Source organism: Periplaneta americana, chromosome 4 (genome assembly GCF_040183065.1).
Source record: "Periplaneta americana isolate PAMFEO1 chromosome 4, P.americana_PAMFEO1_priV1, whole genome shotgun sequence".
Taxonomy (NCBI): domain Eukaryota; kingdom Metazoa; phylum Arthropoda; class Insecta; order Blattodea; family Blattidae; genus Periplaneta; species Periplaneta americana.
In genome coordinates this window covers 60,151,577-60,170,019 of record NC_091120.1, presented here as the reverse complement: position 1 = coordinate 60,170,019, position 18,443 = coordinate 60,151,577, and the positions used below count along the sequence as shown (strand labels likewise).

The 18,443-nt window shown below is 34.0% G+C and overlaps 1 protein-coding gene across 6 annotated transcripts in view; it reads right to left on the bottom strand.

The window, feature by feature from the left end:
• The window catches only part of Stat92E (Signal transducer and transcription activator Stat92E), a 48,384-nt gene that overhangs the window by 13,446 nt on the left and 16,495 nt on the right, over positions 1-18,443 (bottom strand). For 4 of the 6 annotated variants that reach the window (XM_069823388.1, XM_069823385.1, XM_069823384.1 and 1 more), the window contains 6 exons: positions 17,802-17,925; positions 17,243-17,478; positions 16,661-16,822; positions 14,636-14,760; positions 14,184-14,339; positions 12,162-12,363 (listed from right to left, as the gene is read on the bottom strand). In XM_069823388.1, the coding sequence (XP_069679489.1) occupies positions 12,162-12,363; positions 14,184-14,339; positions 14,636-14,760; positions 16,661-16,822; positions 17,243-17,478; positions 17,802-17,925 (1,005 nt within the window). Of the gene's footprint in view, positions 1-5,053; positions 6,890-10,879; positions 11,066-12,161; positions 12,364-14,183; positions 14,340-14,635; positions 14,761-16,660; positions 16,823-17,242; positions 17,479-17,801; positions 17,926-18,443 lie in introns of those variants that run through there. The other 2 variants (XM_069823390.1, XM_069823389.1) reach the window with 2 other exon arrangements.

Here is an 18,443-nt window from a genome sequence, read left to right as displayed (position 1 = left end):
GAGCTCATATCCACATGCCACAGAAGAAGTGATCCAACCAGTATAGAGGTAACATGTTGTTGTTTTCTAATGCCAGGCGTTTGACAATAAAGTCATTTGGCTGCAAAAGGGTATCTGTCGGATACAGGGGGGAGAGCCATTAATTCTTCCCATTGAAGGCTTTAAGGAACCAACCTGGACAAATACCCAATGTCCCATCCCTACCTTCCCATGGTGCAGCTGTTAGTAAGCATAATTTTACAAGCTGAACTAAAGATAGGGGCTACTCATCAATTAGCACTGGTCAGCTTGATGAGTTAATGACTGAATTTGGTATAACTTTCCTCTAACCAATACCTAATTCCCTCTTTACCCTTTCCTATCCAGTCCTCTGACTGAACTCTTACTTTCTTCGACCCCGACGGCATTAGAGCATTCGAGGCCTAGGGGTTCATTTCCCTTTCCTTCCTCCTCTTTCTACTTTTCTGTTCCTAGTGCTGACCTGCTATGGCACTAAAATCGTCCTCCAGTGGCTTAAGGAGGGAAAGCTGGTGATCAACAAGATCTCCAATATGAAAGAGGTAACATGTGGTTAGCACGATAATTTCCCCAGTTGTTATAGCTGACTGTTGCACAATAATAATAAAAGTGAAAACTGAAAATCCAGTATTTGCAGCATATAGAGAAAAAGATGACTTCTTAACTCTGTTTCTTTCTATTCCTGTCCACACTCCTCTGCAACAGAATGATCTCTAGGTCTCCATATTTTTTTTCAATTGTTATGCTGTGTTATGAGGGTAATCCATTATTTGTGCATTGCAAACATTATTCAATAAAATACGAACTGTTTTATATATGTACATTTAAAGTTACGTTCAAAGACATGAGCTGCAAACTGACGAAAGTAACTAGCAAATAATACTATAACAAGCTCTAAGTGGAAATTCCAACAGCAATGTAAGAAAATTAATAAGAACCGAACACACAGTGGGGTCCTGGACAAAAAGACTTCATACAAAATTAATTTTAACAACATAAATGTTTTTTAAGTATATATACGTATTCCTTACAACAGTGCATACAAATTGTATGGACATTTGTGACTTTCTAAAGGAAAGATAAAATAAATTATAGTCACTGTTGATGGTCTGAGCAATAAGATAATTTTAAAAGCACTTCTTGCATACGGCATCGTTGTTGTCTTCATATATATAAAAATGCAATACTATTCCTGAGATTATGCATCATTGCAAAATATATATGATAACTTTTTATAAGTGATAATATTTTAAATATCGGAAATATATCCATCAAAGAATGTTATAACCAGGTTACAAAGTTGTATCGTCATACGTTCAACACTACCAGTGTGGCCTCTTTACAAGAAAAAAAAGAAGCAAATTGTGCCCATAATTAACTTACTGAAGAAACAATGTTACTTTAACTACTTCAATATACATATATATATAATATATTCCTATATCTCTAGGTAAAATTTGAATGCTCAGGCTACATGAAATCATTTTCATGGACAGAAACTTTAATCTCTAATATACTTAGATCATAAAATAAAACAAAACAAAATAATAAAAAAATTACAAATGATAGCCAAAATATCTATTCAAATAAATGTATCAAAACAGAAACTTCAACAAGATAGTGGAGCTAACTTATCACTCTTTATAAATATGAAGGAAGAAATCAAAGGGGAGAAAATGAGAATGAAAAAATAAAGAAATTTGAAGAAGCGAAAGTAAGAGGAAGAAAATGTACAAAAATGGTTTTTAACCGACAAAAATATTAAATTACATGGTAAGACAATTAATATGTTTGACCCTTGTTCATATCTTACCTCTATGAACTAAGTAACCAATTTTATAGATTTAATTAAAAATCACAGCACTATAATGGGAAATACACGAGTCATGGTACAATTAGCAGGCATACAATAGCAAGCTTGGAATGCTGATCCATTACTGAAAAGGTCTTCATGTAGCCTATAACACTTGCTCATAGAAAATATCAGTAAATAATATTTATATACTTGTTACATTGCACCATTTAACTAATTCTACAAGACAAATGAAGATAACATCAGTCAGTGTTTGTCTAGTCTCCATATGACAGACAGATTGATAATAGCGATTATGAAATTAAAGAGAAGCAAGAATTCATACGAGCATTGTTCAAGTAAATACTTAACACCCTTGAACAGTCACACAGTGATGTGGACTATTTGGTAGCATGGATAAGCAAATATGTCAACAAACTTAAAATTTTAACATGTTTGTCCGTATGCTGGAATTGCATTCTAGCTATGCATTTAACAACATATGAACACAGCTACAGCTTGTCCAAGTCAAGTCTGCGAGTGGGGATATCAGGATGGAATGTAGAGGCATAACACAGTTGCCACATAGGTCACTTGACGCTCAATGTGTGCACATCGTGTAAAATACACTACGGAGCACATGCATTTTTTGTCCTTGTCTTCAGATAAAGGCAACAGTTACGCTGTCTCCCAGCCTCCCCCCTCATGCAACTTTCTCTCCTACGCCCACGCTTGCCAATCAGAACGCCAAACCTCACTGTCAAGCAGAAGTAGAAGTACAGTCTATTTCAAAGCGTCTTAAATTGTTACCGCTCTATGAACTGAAGCGCAGTAGGAAAACTTTGCTGTCAAATGAGACTGTACTGGTCTCCTCTCGTTACCACCCCCAACTTCCCCTCTCGGCTCGCAGACTTAACTTGGTCGAGCTGTAGGAACATGTTTCACAAATGAGATTTTTCGGTTTTCCTCTTCAGAATTCTCTAATGTTTCTACAAACACGAAAATCAGAGTGAGTGGGTGGCCAAAAGACTTGCTGCTCATATAGACACCTTTTCTCAGCTCCTATTTCCCTTGCAAGGACATACTTTTTAGTACTTTTTACATGGTTCTCCTCCCATTTCCACATTGATGCTGACAACAGTAAAAACTTCACCCCTCTCTATTATGCAGTGGCTTTGTGGCCAGACGTTCATCCTGTCACGCAGGCGGTCTGGGTTCGAGTCTCGGCCAGGTCTGGAATTTTTCATTGAAAAATCCATAGTGACACTTGTGGTGGACAAGTGTCACAGTTGGGGTTTTTCTCGGGGTTCTCCCATTTCTCCATATTAGGCATTCTACCATCATTCCACAGCATTTCCCGAATACTGGCTGGAGATGCACAGAGGGGGCTGGTCTAAGGACGAGTAGGGATAGTCTGCTCGAAACCTGGGTATGCAACAAACCTTAGTGTAGTCAGCCGGTTTGGGTTTGGTAATGCGCTTAGCTTGAGGGTTAGCAAATAAATCTTTAAAGGTTGCGTTGTTGGGTTGCAGTGCCCCTCTCCTAAAACCCCATTCTATTCCATTCACTCCCTCTGTTAGAAAGGTAAGCAAGGTCAGATATATTACCATGAATGGGAGTTTGAAAAATATGGACTTGTTCCTCTTCTTCTAGATCACCATTAAAGAGAAATTCCACACGTATTTCTGACGTTATGTTTTCTGGTCACAAAATAATGTTATATACAATAATGTTATACTATGACAATAGAGAACATGCACTATATTTTTAAATAGCTGCTATATTCCTTATGGGATGGAAGAAGATTCCTTCAAGTTGATTACGCACATCTCCATTCTGTAAGAGATCTTCCTGCCAATACAAAAACTGTAATGAAGAAACTGGACCTACCCAATGAAAATAGCACTCAGTGGATGGATAGGAGAATAAGGAAAACATTAAGAGAACGAGCTTTTAGTGCATGAACAGTGTACACATTACTAGGCAGAGGCACTGAGGTTTTAACAGATCATTCTAAAGCCAACTTCTGAGTAAGAAAGGTTTACCAATTTGAGAATGGACAAACCCACTGAAAATGTATTCTAACATCATGACGATTCGAGCACTGGTAAATGTCCTAACAAAATTTGCTGCTGTCATTCAGACTGTAATGAGAATGAAACCCTTGGCCATGTGTCGGGCTTTTGCAGTAAAGGTGAAATACTGAGAAACACTTGCCACCATAAAATACAATCAATGCTGATTCTGCTTTGCGAGTTCAAACATGGCATGTCTTCAAAGAAGTACAATGCACCTCTTCAACAGAAGTCATCGGAAGAGTTGATATTATAGCCATTTATCTGAAGAAAAGCAAAGCTATAGTTCTTGATCCTACAGTTTACTTTAAAACAACAACGAAACAAGCCAAAGAAAATAAAAGTATTTATGAACCATGCTTTCCTGACTTAAGCATATGTTACAGTGTACACCCCAAAAATTGGTAAGTCGTAAGACTACTTTTTGATAGGAGAAGTATATCAAAATTTGCATGGGCTATATTAACAACTTTCAGTATTCACTACCGAACTGTAAAAACATATAATCGTAGCCATCATCAAAGATTCCTTCAGTGTTTTGAATTATCACCTATATTTTAAACCTTAAATGTTTTAATTTAATATACATTTTCTCAATTTTAAATATTGGTAGATTTATAATGAATTTTCCATGTCTATACATAAAAGTCCTCTTAAATCGTGAATAAAATTCTGTTTATTGTTTAAATGTAAGGCATTCTGCTCCGATTTTAGAAACAATGCTGGTCACGGAAATTTATGAACACTATAAAACATATCTCCAAGTCAATCAAGGTAATGGAAAACGCATTGTGAAATGCACAAGTGATGAAGGAAACATGTTTTTGCACACTAGCATTTTGCACTTGTTGCAATAAATCAAATGTTAAGATTTCTTTTGTGCAGTTTTTCAGTAAAAAAGATGTCGTAGTAAATTTCTATAATGGATAATGAACAAGCTACTGACAGGAATGTAAATATGAGAAAAGTTTCATCCCATTTGAATTGGATAAATGTTACTAGAGTAATATATGTGAGTAATATATGTTCATGTAAAAATACGAAAAATTAAATTTCGGAATATCTCCCACTAAAAGACCCCACTTTCGATAAAACATATAACCCATCCACATTCCTCACTGTGTTGAATTACGTTAATTTTATTATATCAATACAAAATATCGACAGATTTTGTTTTTAGTAAGTTGCATTTTGCTACATCTGAGCTCTTCTGTAACTCTAGCTTTATTTAAATTCATTTGCAAAAATAGACAAGGCAATTGAACAAGGTATGTTTTACCAAAAATATTTATCAAAGAATTATGAAATATATATTATGAAAGCAGCTATTAGATTCGCACACTTTCATTAATTAGTTTTATGAACAATGTAGAATACACCTCTAAAATTAATCACAGAAATGGAAAACCCATTGTGAAGTGTAGAGGTGATGAATACAATTTGTGTGCAAAGAAGACTAGATGAGTGAATAAGGTAAGTTTTTATCAAATAATTATGAAGTATACATATATGATAGCTATTAGATTCACACTTAAATTAATAAATTTTATGAGCAATATAGAATACATCTCAAAGTCAATCAAGGAAATGAAAAATGTATTGTGCAGTACACACAACACAAATAAGCAAAAACATTTACAAAATTCGAAGTTCTCAGTGACAGCAATACAATGATGAGTATTTTAGCAATTACACTTTTGCTGAAAATAATGAGGTTCATCACTTATACGATAATGTAAAAGTCAAGGGAGTTGTAAACCAATGTGGAATGTAGCTAAGCGACATTGGATGGTTCTGCAACGAGCACCCGAGGCAGACCTACTCGGGGGACGAGTTTCGCCTCGGGGAAAGTCGTTAGGGAATCCTGTGGTTAGGTTGGTGTGCTTAGGGGATCTATGGCATGCAACTCATTCCATATCGAGGGCTAGTGCAATAGATCTCAAAGGTTGCAGTTGCCACCTGTGCCCCCCCCCCTCACTTAAATTCCGTTCCATTCCATATTGTCTACAATAAAGATTTTATATTTTTCGATTACATGTTACAAGAAAATTTATTGTGTGGTCAAGTGAACCCCACAGCTTTAATAGATTCCATTACAAATGCTTCTGCATTCGCATGCTCCTCCTTTCATAATCAAACAGAATGGTGAATCTACATTAGTTAAATCAGTTTAATGCTAGCGAGTTTGATTCATTTGGCACTGAATGCAATTGTTCCAATTTCAGTAGCAGAAGTACTTAACTGATGAATTAAGACATCCACAATATCATAAATAAAATAGTAATGAAAGCTTAATTATTATTAGAGAATTCAGAGGAGGGTATGTTGATTTTATGAACTTACTATTTACTGTCTTTGAAAGTACTAGTTTGCTGTTACTATGATGATACATGGGTAACACCATAAAAAAAGCAAGCATTATGTAGGGACTGGATGAACTTTAGTAAGAAAATAGATTTTTCTCCTACTTTATGGACTTGCGGATTAGGTAAGAAGTCTGATGATGAAAATGATGCAACTTTCTACAGCCACCAAATAAATGAGAAAAATTACTGTAAGATGATATCTGTATTCTATAAGCATTTACATATACGGGAATACTGCAAAGAGTTATAGTGTATCCGCTTCAAAAGAAAGGACTTAATATAAGCCTTTTACACTTTTACAACAATAAAAATTCGGTATAAAAAAGAAATTGTTCTAAAAATTAATGTAACTGTTTATAAGTTATTTCACAAGCATTCTATTAAATTCTCTTTAATTACATAATCGCTGTTCCTGAAGTCAGTACAATGTATAGCCTTACTTATAGAACTAAAAAGTCTTCATTCCTCCATTCAGAAAAGAAAATTAAACTGTTGGATCATGTGTTGAATGTTCTGCTGATCTTCTGTTCAATGTCTTCACTTTGGTACCCTGTGCTCAGCTGTCATGGATGCAGTGGCTGATATCTTTTGTAAAAGTTTGGCAACCTTGCTTTTACAATTCCATAACAGTGGTTAAACTGTGCCCAAAAAATGGAAAGACATAATTATGCTTACACTTCAATGGTTTACATTCAGTATTTTTACTTACCATATTTGTTACATTTATTTCAAAGTTTCTGAGGACTGAAGCAATAGATCTTCATTTGCTGTATCATTTCATAAAAATTTGCTAATGTAGAGGATACAGCAAATCCTAAATATGTGACAATTCAAAATAATGGTTACCACTCACACGATTCCAAATTATAATAAGATTAGGATCGCAGCAACAGTAAAAAGATTAGATTAAGGAAATATAATTACACAGGTCCTCACGACACTTTTATGATCTTCAATATGTTTAATACCAAAATAAATACTGATGTTTCCTTACACAAATTTTCTTCTTCAAAACTTCTTAGCAGAATGAAATGAACTTATGACCACAGGAATATTAGAATGAATATTTTCTTTTACAAAATTTTAATTAATTGAATGCAATGAGAGATTCTTCATATATGCAGAAAATAATTTTGCTATGGTTTCACATTTGGTCAATAATATTTAGTATGAACTTTTATGAGTTTGTGATCTTATACGAGCTGTTTGCATATACAGTAAAACCCCGATTATTCTTTGTAATGAAGAGCTAAAGTGAACTGACAATAAAAAAAAATATATATAAAAACACTAAAGTGATGCATATTTCTTCATGACATGTTCTACACATTTCACAACAATGAACAAAGTGGTGAAAAAATAATTCCAAATTTCTTCAACTGTTTTGACAAACAGACACGGCCTGTGAGTAATCAAAAGGATGCAACTGCACTTCTCCTTGATACTCTGGAATTATATTTCGTTGTACACTGAGACACCCCCATATTTTATTACTTCAAATTTCGTGGAAATGGCATGATATTATATAGTGATATTTTGAGGTGAATTATCTTTTAACTATTGGAAATGACGAAGTTGACATGGGTATTTGTAAGATTTTACTCCCTTCTCAGCAAGATGGTCAGCAACTTCATTCCCACATAATCCACAGTGTGCCGGTATCCACTGAAAAACCATAGTTTTGTTAAGCTTCAATAAATGGTGTATAATTTTCCAACAATCAATTACTCCTTTAATTTTAGCCAGCAGACCGGTTGTTGTAGCACTAATAGCTGCTTCAGAATTACTGAATCTAAGGATTTATAAAACGAGAAAATTGGTTAGGTAACAGGGATCCATCAGTAAAAATATTAACCTATTCTTTGTTAGGAGATTTACTATGAACAGTTCCTAGGTAGCAAGGAGTAGTGAAGTGCAATCCATAACTCTCCTACTCACATCCCATTCTCAGCTTCCTGTGATGCAACCTGCTTTCAACAAAAGAGGCTCTGGGAAGAAATGCCATTTCCCCTTAGTGATGAAGAGGGGATATGATCGGTGGAGTTTCTGACAATCGTCACAGGTAGGTGGAGTTTCTAACAATCCTCACAGCTAAGTCATATTGTACTCCAGCAGTTTGGGGGTTGCATGTAGGTGAAATAATCGCCATAACATAAAAATATGGTGCCTACATTAAAAAAGTTTTACTACATCACTCTCATATAACAAAGAGCAATAGTGTTAAAGGTTTTTATTGCCAGGAACTTAGCATTGGTTAACAACAAAAACAATGAATGAGCTATTCCATCTCAAATCGACCGAAATATAGAGAAAATTGGCCTTACAATTTCTAAATACAATACAACTTTTTTTGTATGTAGAGAACTGTGATACAATACTTTGTGCAAAGTTTGAGGCATCAGAACTTCATAGTGTTTAAATTAAAAATATTTAAATTTATCGTATTTTCATAAAATTAGCATGGAGAAATTCGGCTTTTACTTTTTTTTTTTTTTTTTTTGTTATTGTAAATAATCTTTAGTTTTTTATTTAAGTCCGATTTTTGTTTTGAGATTTGTTCAATGAGTTTTATTCTAGTTATACTGTTACTATTATTTACATATAAGGGTTTAATATCATTAACGGTAATATTTATGTACCGTTCATTATCTTTTTTATATTAGTATATATATATATATATATATCTATAAGGTCCTTGTTGTAGCTCCGAAACCCTTCCACCCAATGATCAAAATCATGGTTTATTTTGATGCTGAGAAATTAAAGTTTATATTGACATATAAACAGATTTTCTCACTTTTTATGGAAATGGAGAAATTTAGATTTTTCTTCATTAAGACGCCTTTGCCACCGAAAAAATATTTTTAAAATATATAGTTAGATTCCACATTGAAAGTAGAAATAAACACACATTTTTTACTGATGGCACGTTAATAAGAAAGTATTGAAAATATCAAATAAAGAAAATAAGTAGTACGAGCGTGAACTAATGGCTGACTGTGAGATGGGAGATAGCCGAGGCAAACAAGACCAGAAGAAATAAACACGTGACGTGTCATCTAGTAATGCATAGCTTGGCTAGCGTTATCACAGGTTTTCATAAACACAGGAGTAAAATGACGCCTAAACTCTCGCTTATCTTCAGCTCTCGGCCAGTGCGTGCATGCAGTACTGCGCCGTTCAAGTCTAGGTGTGTGAAAATAATTTATTTAATACCCTCGAAACTTATTGCCGAGCCACTAAGCAAACAATGCTGAATCCCTCTTAATAATGCAAGGTTTTTTCCTCAATATTTTTTATATTTGTACAAATGGGCAAAAAGCGTAAAAGTAAGTAAAATCAGATTATCTATCCCTCTGCATACAATAAAAATAAGGATTACTTCTTAACCTACCAAATGTCAGCTTCAAAATAAGCTCCCGTTCAATGTTCTGCAGTAAATGGTTCCAGAGTTCTGAGCGCTGAAAGAGGCTTGTTTTTATAAAATACGCTAAATTTGTCACTCAATAGTACAAAAACCGTTTCACTTTCAATAGTATATTTTTGAAAATGCACTCCCTTCAGCACCTTGTATAAATAGGGAAAAAATTAGAGTGTAAAAAAATGCGAGGTTTTTTACTGATCGATTTCATATGGAATAGCCCGAATAGTTTTCAATGCTAGCAATTTTAGGACTTCTTTAGGAATGTCATTTTTCTCGGTATCTTCAACTGATATGAACATTATATATTTATAATAATTTCTAATATATTTTCATTTACAAAATTCAGCATTTAAGAGAGACATGAACAAATATATACTTTGCTTGAGTTCACTCACATGTAACAAACAGATTTATGATTAGGGATGCTGATCCTGTAACAATGAGGTGTCCAGAGTAGTAGAAACTTGGTATCGTGGTAATTGGGATGTAGAACAATAGCAACAAAAAGCAGACGTAATTCTTTATGTAATAATTAAATTCTCCGAAACATACAGATCTGAGGAGCTCACTTCATTTATTCTTTTATTTTATGCAAGATATAAAATTAAGAAAATCATAGAATCAATTTTAAGTCGTCTCCATTTGATTTCAAATACATAACTATTAAATTGTTACTAAAAATGAATGTATTTCATATGTATCATTCCAAATAAATTGAATGGTATAAATAAAGAATTCGAACAAAATCCGTCCAATAATCATTAGTAGATATAGCAGCATACAAACTGACCAATGACATGCTCAACACAGCTTTTGTCTTTTCCAAAATAAATTATGCTAAAATCGTACATTTCCTCGAAAATATCAAAATCGATTTTTGTGCAACATCACAATATGAGAATATAAAGAATTAGTTAATCTATATCGCATTTGATTTTCATATAAAAAGTGTTCAACACAGTAAATTGAAATTTCTGCTATAATGCAATTACAGCTGTCTCATATCAAACAGGATTATGATAAGAAAAGAAAATACCACCTATATACTATACTTAACTTTCATGTATGAAGTGAACAATACGGTATTTTGAGGTACCTACAATAATGCAATCACTGTTGCATAGGATTATACAGGGTAAATATTCAACTGAACTATCATTGCACTACACTACAATCCATGGAAATAATACATAACAAAAAAGAGTTAAATGGAAACATGTATGAATTTATTTATATTATTTATACAATTTCCTTGCATGATGAATTCCCCTATCTACGCCTTCATGTAGAATTCTTGTCATTTTTCTCTGCACTTTTACTTTACTTAGCTTCGTTTATATGTTCCAACCACATTTTTCTAATGGCAAGAATGTCAGGAAACAAACACCTTCTGAAAGTGAAATATGAAATCTTTTAAGCTTTCAACAGCAGCCCTATGAAGGTACAACCTACACAGTACTGCACATTTTACTGTTATTGGCATCTGAACTTTCTAATCGGAGATATGCCTACACTATTGTCAATGTGGAGGGAGAGGGGAGGGGAATACAGTCGCAAAAATGAAATTGGATAATTTGCCAATCGGTTAATTCAATGACGAATAATCAGGGTTGTACTGTGCCGGTAATTCTACAATTACTGATCTATGCAATGAAGTTCCTGTCCACGAATATAGCTCGCCAAAAATATGAATTTGTTGTGCATATAATATTTTATTGTAGTTCTATACGTTTGTTTCCTTGATCCATCCTCCCTCCCATGAAAATGTGAACTTTTCAAATGGAACAAAAAATTACGTAGGCAAATACAACTCAAGCTAAGAAATACAAACTTTTATAATTCAATGAGCTAGTAAATAAAACTTACACAATAGTAAATCAAACCTACACAATGGCTCAAATAATGCCAAATACAGATTAAAAGATAAATATCTTACCAAATATACTGCCTCACACTATCAATCTATTTTTTTTTTTTTTTTGCTGCAGAACTCGATAGACTTTTCCACTGCATTGTTTTTACATATGCTAAAAACCCCTGTGACCTATTACCAGAAATTATTTATAAAAAAATTCAGACCAGGAAGCAAGACCTGGTATGTGAGCTGCATAGAAGGGGAAAGAATGAGCGATCAGGAAGAGTTTGTTTCACACTGGTTAATGTTACACAAATCTACAGATACGAAAATTCAGCTCAGATAAAAACTTTATCTTTCCCCTCCATACATAATACTGAAAATAAGATCACACAACAGGTCTTGTCTCCTCTACTGTACTTAAGACTTAAAACAGTTTTCCTTTAGTATAAAAGTTATTTGTTCACTGCAGAAACCAAAATATTTACCTCAGAAATCAGCTTTAACATGTATACCTGCAGATATTTAAAAAAAATGATTGGTTGTTCCTTTCAAAGTCTTATTGCTCTAAATGCTGGAGGAAAAAAAGAGGAAATCTTATAATAAACTCATATATAAAAATATCACTCACCTACTGACAGAGTCACTGACTGCACTTGCGACAGAAGGAGTGTCTCTTGTTACACTTGGATCTGGAGACTGAGGTTGATACATGTTCTGTGGTGTAGGAGGATAGCTACCACCTCCCAGTGACCCTGCTGGTCCACCCCAACCGGGCACATGTGTCACAAGCAAGGGTTTTACATACCCATTGTTCGTTGTGGGCTGGTTTTCTATAAATAAAAATTAAAATCGATTAAATTAATTTTTTAAGTATGGACTTCAGCTTCTTAAGAAACACATTTTCGTAAGTACAATGTATATAGATCTTCAGCTGCCAAGTGGAAGTTAGTTCTAAAAAAAAACAATAATCACAAACCATGGCCATGGTTAGCAAGAAGGGGAAAGGAAACCAGCAACCAAACAAGAGAAGCAGTAGTGGTAGACTTCAGGATATACAATGGACATGACTGCCTCTCAAAACACTTATGGCAGGTGCACACAGAATCAGATGCAGCACGACACAACATCTTGTCCGATGGTACTTGTCTCCCATTGATTTCTTATGATGAGGTGCACACACAATCAGATGTGACAAGACGGTCACGAGGAGACATGGAGAGATAACATTGGATGACTGCTTGGTCGCGAGCAGACTGTCTGATGACTGCAGCGTACTGCACATGCGTGAGTAGCCACGTCCACTATTGCACACTTACACACTCTACAGATGCTATGTTGTTGTGTAGTGCACATTATTCAGAATGGAGGTCAATGTGGATAAATTAGTTGTTTTAGTACAGGAAATACACGTTCTGTACAATCCCAATTCGAAACAATCAGGAAAAATCAGATGAATTATACAGTCAGCATATCAGTTAAATTATATGGCTAAAGAGAGTTAAAAATGAGTTAAAAACTATCTTGTAACACTTATTCAGACACAGAAGATTAATACATGGTCTTCACGAGGTCAATTATTTCGAAGGTGATGGTGATGATGATGATTAGAGGGCGGATGTTGATGAACTAAAATGCCCTTAAAATAATCTAAAAATGACATTTAAACATTATTCATCGTACTCGCACCACAACTTCTTAAAATCAGTCACCTTGTTTCAATGACTGCAAATGTCGGAGAGAAGAGGCAACTTCCTGGAATTTTACTAAGATAAAGGAAAAGGGCATGCAACAAAATGAAGGTTTCAGAAAAAAACTATAGACTTTAATGAAGGTTTACAATGTGTTTCAATCACAGATGGTCCATGTCAGTACCTTCATTCTCCGTCTCCTCCTCCTTCCGCTCTCCACTTTTGTTGCCAGCCCTTCCAAATGAGGGAGTGTGAATGACAAAACAAATTGTGGGCGCAGCGTGCATTCTTGCAATCTTTGTGTTAAAAATACTGTCTACTATAGCAGATCCCTTCCGAACCATAATGGGGACACAATGTCCTATTGTCCAGGAAACAGTGAAAGTTTCCTCCCTTCCAAATGTAAATTCTACAGACACCCTGGTACCGACAAAAGAACAGCGGCGGTCAAAGCCGTCATTTAAACTAAGGTGTTGTGAAGCATTTTATATTACTTCTGTTGTGTAAGGTGAAGTCTTCAGTGGAATGAGGGATGGACTTTAGAGTTGTTTCAAATTATAAAACTCAAGCTTCACTGTTATTCACTTATTCAGTAGGTAATATTATTACTGATCTATTTGCTTAGAAAAAGATTTAACAGTCCTATGTGTAAAGAAGAAAGTAAAATGCATTCCAAATGATCTAAAAGATAATAAAAGTATTCAAACTGACCAAAAAATAGAAAAAAAAAAAAAAAAAAAAAAAAGTAAAAAATGCAGAAAAATGCAACATAGGAAATTATTATTATTTTTTTCATTGATATTAACACAGAAAGGATTTCCATATTAACAGACATCATTCTAATGTGAAAAATAAGAAGATAACTTTTCATCAACATCCGCTCCCTAATGATGATGACAGAAGAAAGATGCACACAATATGATGTAATCTTAATTATTTAATGGAATATTAGCAATAGATACCTGTAAAGGGCGTGTAGTATTTCCCAAATGCCTGTTCCTTAGCAATATCAGGATACAAATACACAAGGTGCTGAAGGTCAGAGATCCTGTCTGCCAAACTTCTAATTGCGAAGTCCTTACTCGTGAAAGGTTGCAGCATGAAAACTTCAGTTTGTTCTGTTTAACATGAGAAAGCACAATAATATATTCATCTGTCATTTCTTAGTTACCTGTATCTTCAAAATAGTATACAATCTTCAAACAAACAACATTCCATGTAAGTTATTTTCACTTCTTGTATGAATATTAAGTCTGATTTATGTAAGAGTAATTACACTAGGGTTTACTGTAATGTGGTATAAACCTAACAAATTTGTGATTACAGTATTTTCTAAATGTATGTCACATTTAGCAAACTCTTGTTTTAATTACTACATATAAACAAATATCTATTATGAAATTGACGTTCATACCTCCCACCCATGCAATTGTAACACCTCCAAGCTCTGAGTCTGAGAATCTTAGGAGAAATGTCCCATTGGCACATGTAGACAGCATCTCTTCAGCTTGTTTCTTCCGCACAAAACCCAGAATTGCACTAAAATGATACAAAAGAGCAACTTCATAAAACACCTCTATTCTTGAGACTGAATTTGTAGTACATAATATAAAACAGTAGCATGCCTGAACGAAACACTGGTGCTCTCAAGCCATCTCTTCCTCAGGGATGACCCAAATATCTTTTGCCACGTGGTTGATATCGCATAATGGCTTTAGGGATCCGTGTTCGAAGCATCCTGTTAAGATGGTCCTGCTAATTTTTCTGGTAATCTTGGATGTAGTTCAAAACCGATTATTATTATTATTTGTAGTAATGTTCTGAGAGCTAAGTAACACAATTCAAAATCTATTAATTCCTTGTCCTATTTACATGTATGTATCTAATGCTCTTGATATGGCAATGAAACCATTACCATTCGTGCTTACCAGATTCCTTGTCATGAACTAAAAATAAAGGTATCTTAACCAAAAATGCCATAATTATACACAAATAAAATAAATTATTAATATAAAAATCATTTATCAACAAAGGAATATATAATAAACCTAAAAAATTATAAATATAAAATATACCAACCAATAAAGGTAATGATGCCAACAAGGTATAAAATAATAAATAAATACCCATATAAAATTTATTTAAAGTGAAGATTAATTGTGTAGGTGACCAATTACACGAATTTTCATTCAGAAGTGTATAATTTAGAAGACTTGTTTTAATGAAATACTTAAATGAGTAGATTTGAACTCATTAAACATATTTACAGTGAAACCTCGATCCGTAGTTTTTGAGGGGAACAGGGAACAAAAATGATAAATATGGGAAAATGATAATACTGGGAAAACATAAAAATTACGGTATCTAGGCATATAATAGACACAACAGAGTTATGGCTGCCTCCCACTGTTCCCTAGACAATTTAAGGAAGAAATACTCACATAATATTTTTAACAGTTATCTTAAATAATGTAATATCAGAATGGACATGTCTTGTAATATTTTATTCTAGTTTGTAAGCTTGCGATAAAAAAGTCTACTGTTTTCTTAAATAGGGTATAAAATGAACAACTGAATGATTATTGATTATACTAAATGCACCTTTATTAGAACACTATCACTATGTACACTATTTCTTGCAGACAAAGTCTTCGATTAGCTTTTGTTTCATGTACATTTTATGCCTGAATTCTGTAGTGAATTTCAGAAACGACTCTGAGGAAAACAGAAAGATGAAATTCTACTACCTCCCACACCATTGTACTAAGTTATGCGTGTGTTGAGGATGACGTACGCACCAGAAATTAGTTCTTACGAGATGTTGATCCTTACTGATAATTTAGACAGAAATTAAATATGTTAAAATCATCAACCTAGATTCGTGACATGTTCAGAATGCAGATACGTGTTACCACAAATCCATTCTCATAAAATTAATACTACTGTTTGAAGTAGGTGGATTTCTGTTAACCCATACTGTTGCATTACATGCAACTAGAACGGTAATAAGACATGGACATTAAGAAACAAAGATGAAAGTAGAATAACGGGTAATAAAATTAAATTTATGATATACAGCAGGATATACAAAATGGGATCATAAATATAATGAGGATGTAACGGAAAAATTACAATCAATCAAAACCTGTAATGCATCACATGCATACAAATAGAATCCCAAAAGCCATGTTTCACTATTGCCCAAACGGGAAGACATCTCTAGATTGTCCAATGAAATGCAAGGTTGAAAATTCAACAGTGAAATCATAACAAGCCATAGGAAGAGGATACCAATAATATTTTTAACACGGGGGAGGGACCCTAACCTTCAAAAATTAACAAATAAATGATTATATTGACTTGTCAGTCCAATATGTCCTCTAGAAAATTTTTTTTTTTTAATTAAGTTAAAGATATTCCCAAAAGTTGAGTTTCTTACCCATCAATCCAAGGACCTCTAAGGTGTTCTCGTGTAAGTTTCATAACTGCATAAAACCATTCCCAGAATGTAAAGTTGCGTTCTGGAAGTGGTTCTTTACAGAACTGCGACCAACTAAGCATCATCGTACTATAATCACCAACCTGTTGTTGACCACCACCCCTACAACAGAGTATAAAACAATTTACAATACCACACTTAAGGACACCTAGTAGAGTTCACAGGGCACTGAGTCCACTGTTGTCGAAGATTTCTAGCTAGTATTAATTCCTTTAGTTGTACAATTGTGTTAATCTGTGCAATGATTATATATATATATATATATATATATATATATATATATATATATATATATATATATATATACAGCTTCCAATGTAAGTACATTTTTTTGTACGGAAGAATGTATGATGGTATTCTCTTATTACAAATCAACCTGACAGAACTCAAAACTAAACATTGGTAACAACATTACAACTATGGCTTCAACAAAATTATGTCTCAACAGCTGTGTAAACTACAGACAGCTGAAAATTAATAATGATTTTCTCAGTAAATTACCCACATGATGTATGTAATTACCTGAATGCTTTCTCTGCTAAGAAACGAAGGTTCTCTTCTGTGAGTAGCCGACCTGTTGCTGCCTTGAATTTCATATTCAGAGCATCTGCTACTTGTATCCATGCCACTTTATCAGGAACAGCAAATGGAATCCTTCCTGGTTCAGCAAATGCATTATCCCAGGTAACTGTTGCCCAGGCATGTGGTTCTTGGTTTCCATGTACAATTACTACTACTGGTAGTGACAATGTCCATACCTTTGTTAAATAAGAACATCACGATATATTATCCCAATCACTGGTCATGTAACCATAATTCCCTAAGTTAAATAATAAGTTTAATCATATTACATTTTAGTCTTACAATATTGTATCTACATATTGAACAGGTGGACTCAGAAATGTAAACAAGTAACAGACAAATACATTAATTCCTGAAAGCATGAAGTAGAATAGTAAGAAAACCTAAAAACTAAGAAAGCTTATCTAATCTAATATTTGTTTTGATAAAATTTTAACTAGGCCTACTCTATTTGAAACAAAATGTTATAAGTTCACAATTATGTCCACTGTCAGCCTACCTGGAAGACCAACTCCCCACCACCTACTGAAAACTGTGACTGAAACAGCAAAGAAAACTTCTCGTCCATCACAGATTCTGTACCCTTTTTCTCTGCTCGCTTTATTTTCTTCAGCTGCATATTTCTGCAAAATACATTTCAATGATCTTCAATGAAAAAGTATAATACAGTATATTCAAATTATTCTAAGCTATGAGTGTTGACAAATAATTTATCTTTAAAATTAAGTTCAAGATTAATATATAGGGTATTTCAAAGTCAGTTCAAATATTAAACTGCTATAAATATAATATTTGAGATAGGGAAAAAACAAAAACATCACAGTGTTGGGCAAACAACGGGGTTTACAAAATATTGGGAAGATGTCCGCTGTTCTCTTGTTCAATGTACTGCATTCTGTCTGTGACATCATGCACAGTATTTTGCAGATAATGTCTTGGAATATTGGAAATTGCTTGCGAGATGGCATCTTTCAGTTACAGTAGGGTTGTTGGATGTGTCACGAAAACTCGTTCTTTAAGGTAACTCCACAACCGAAAGTCGGCCGGATTGAAATCTGGAGATCGCGGAGGCCACATTGTTGGAATGTGCCTACTGATGACACAATCGCCAAACATTTGCGTAATTGTTTTGCAGGGATAA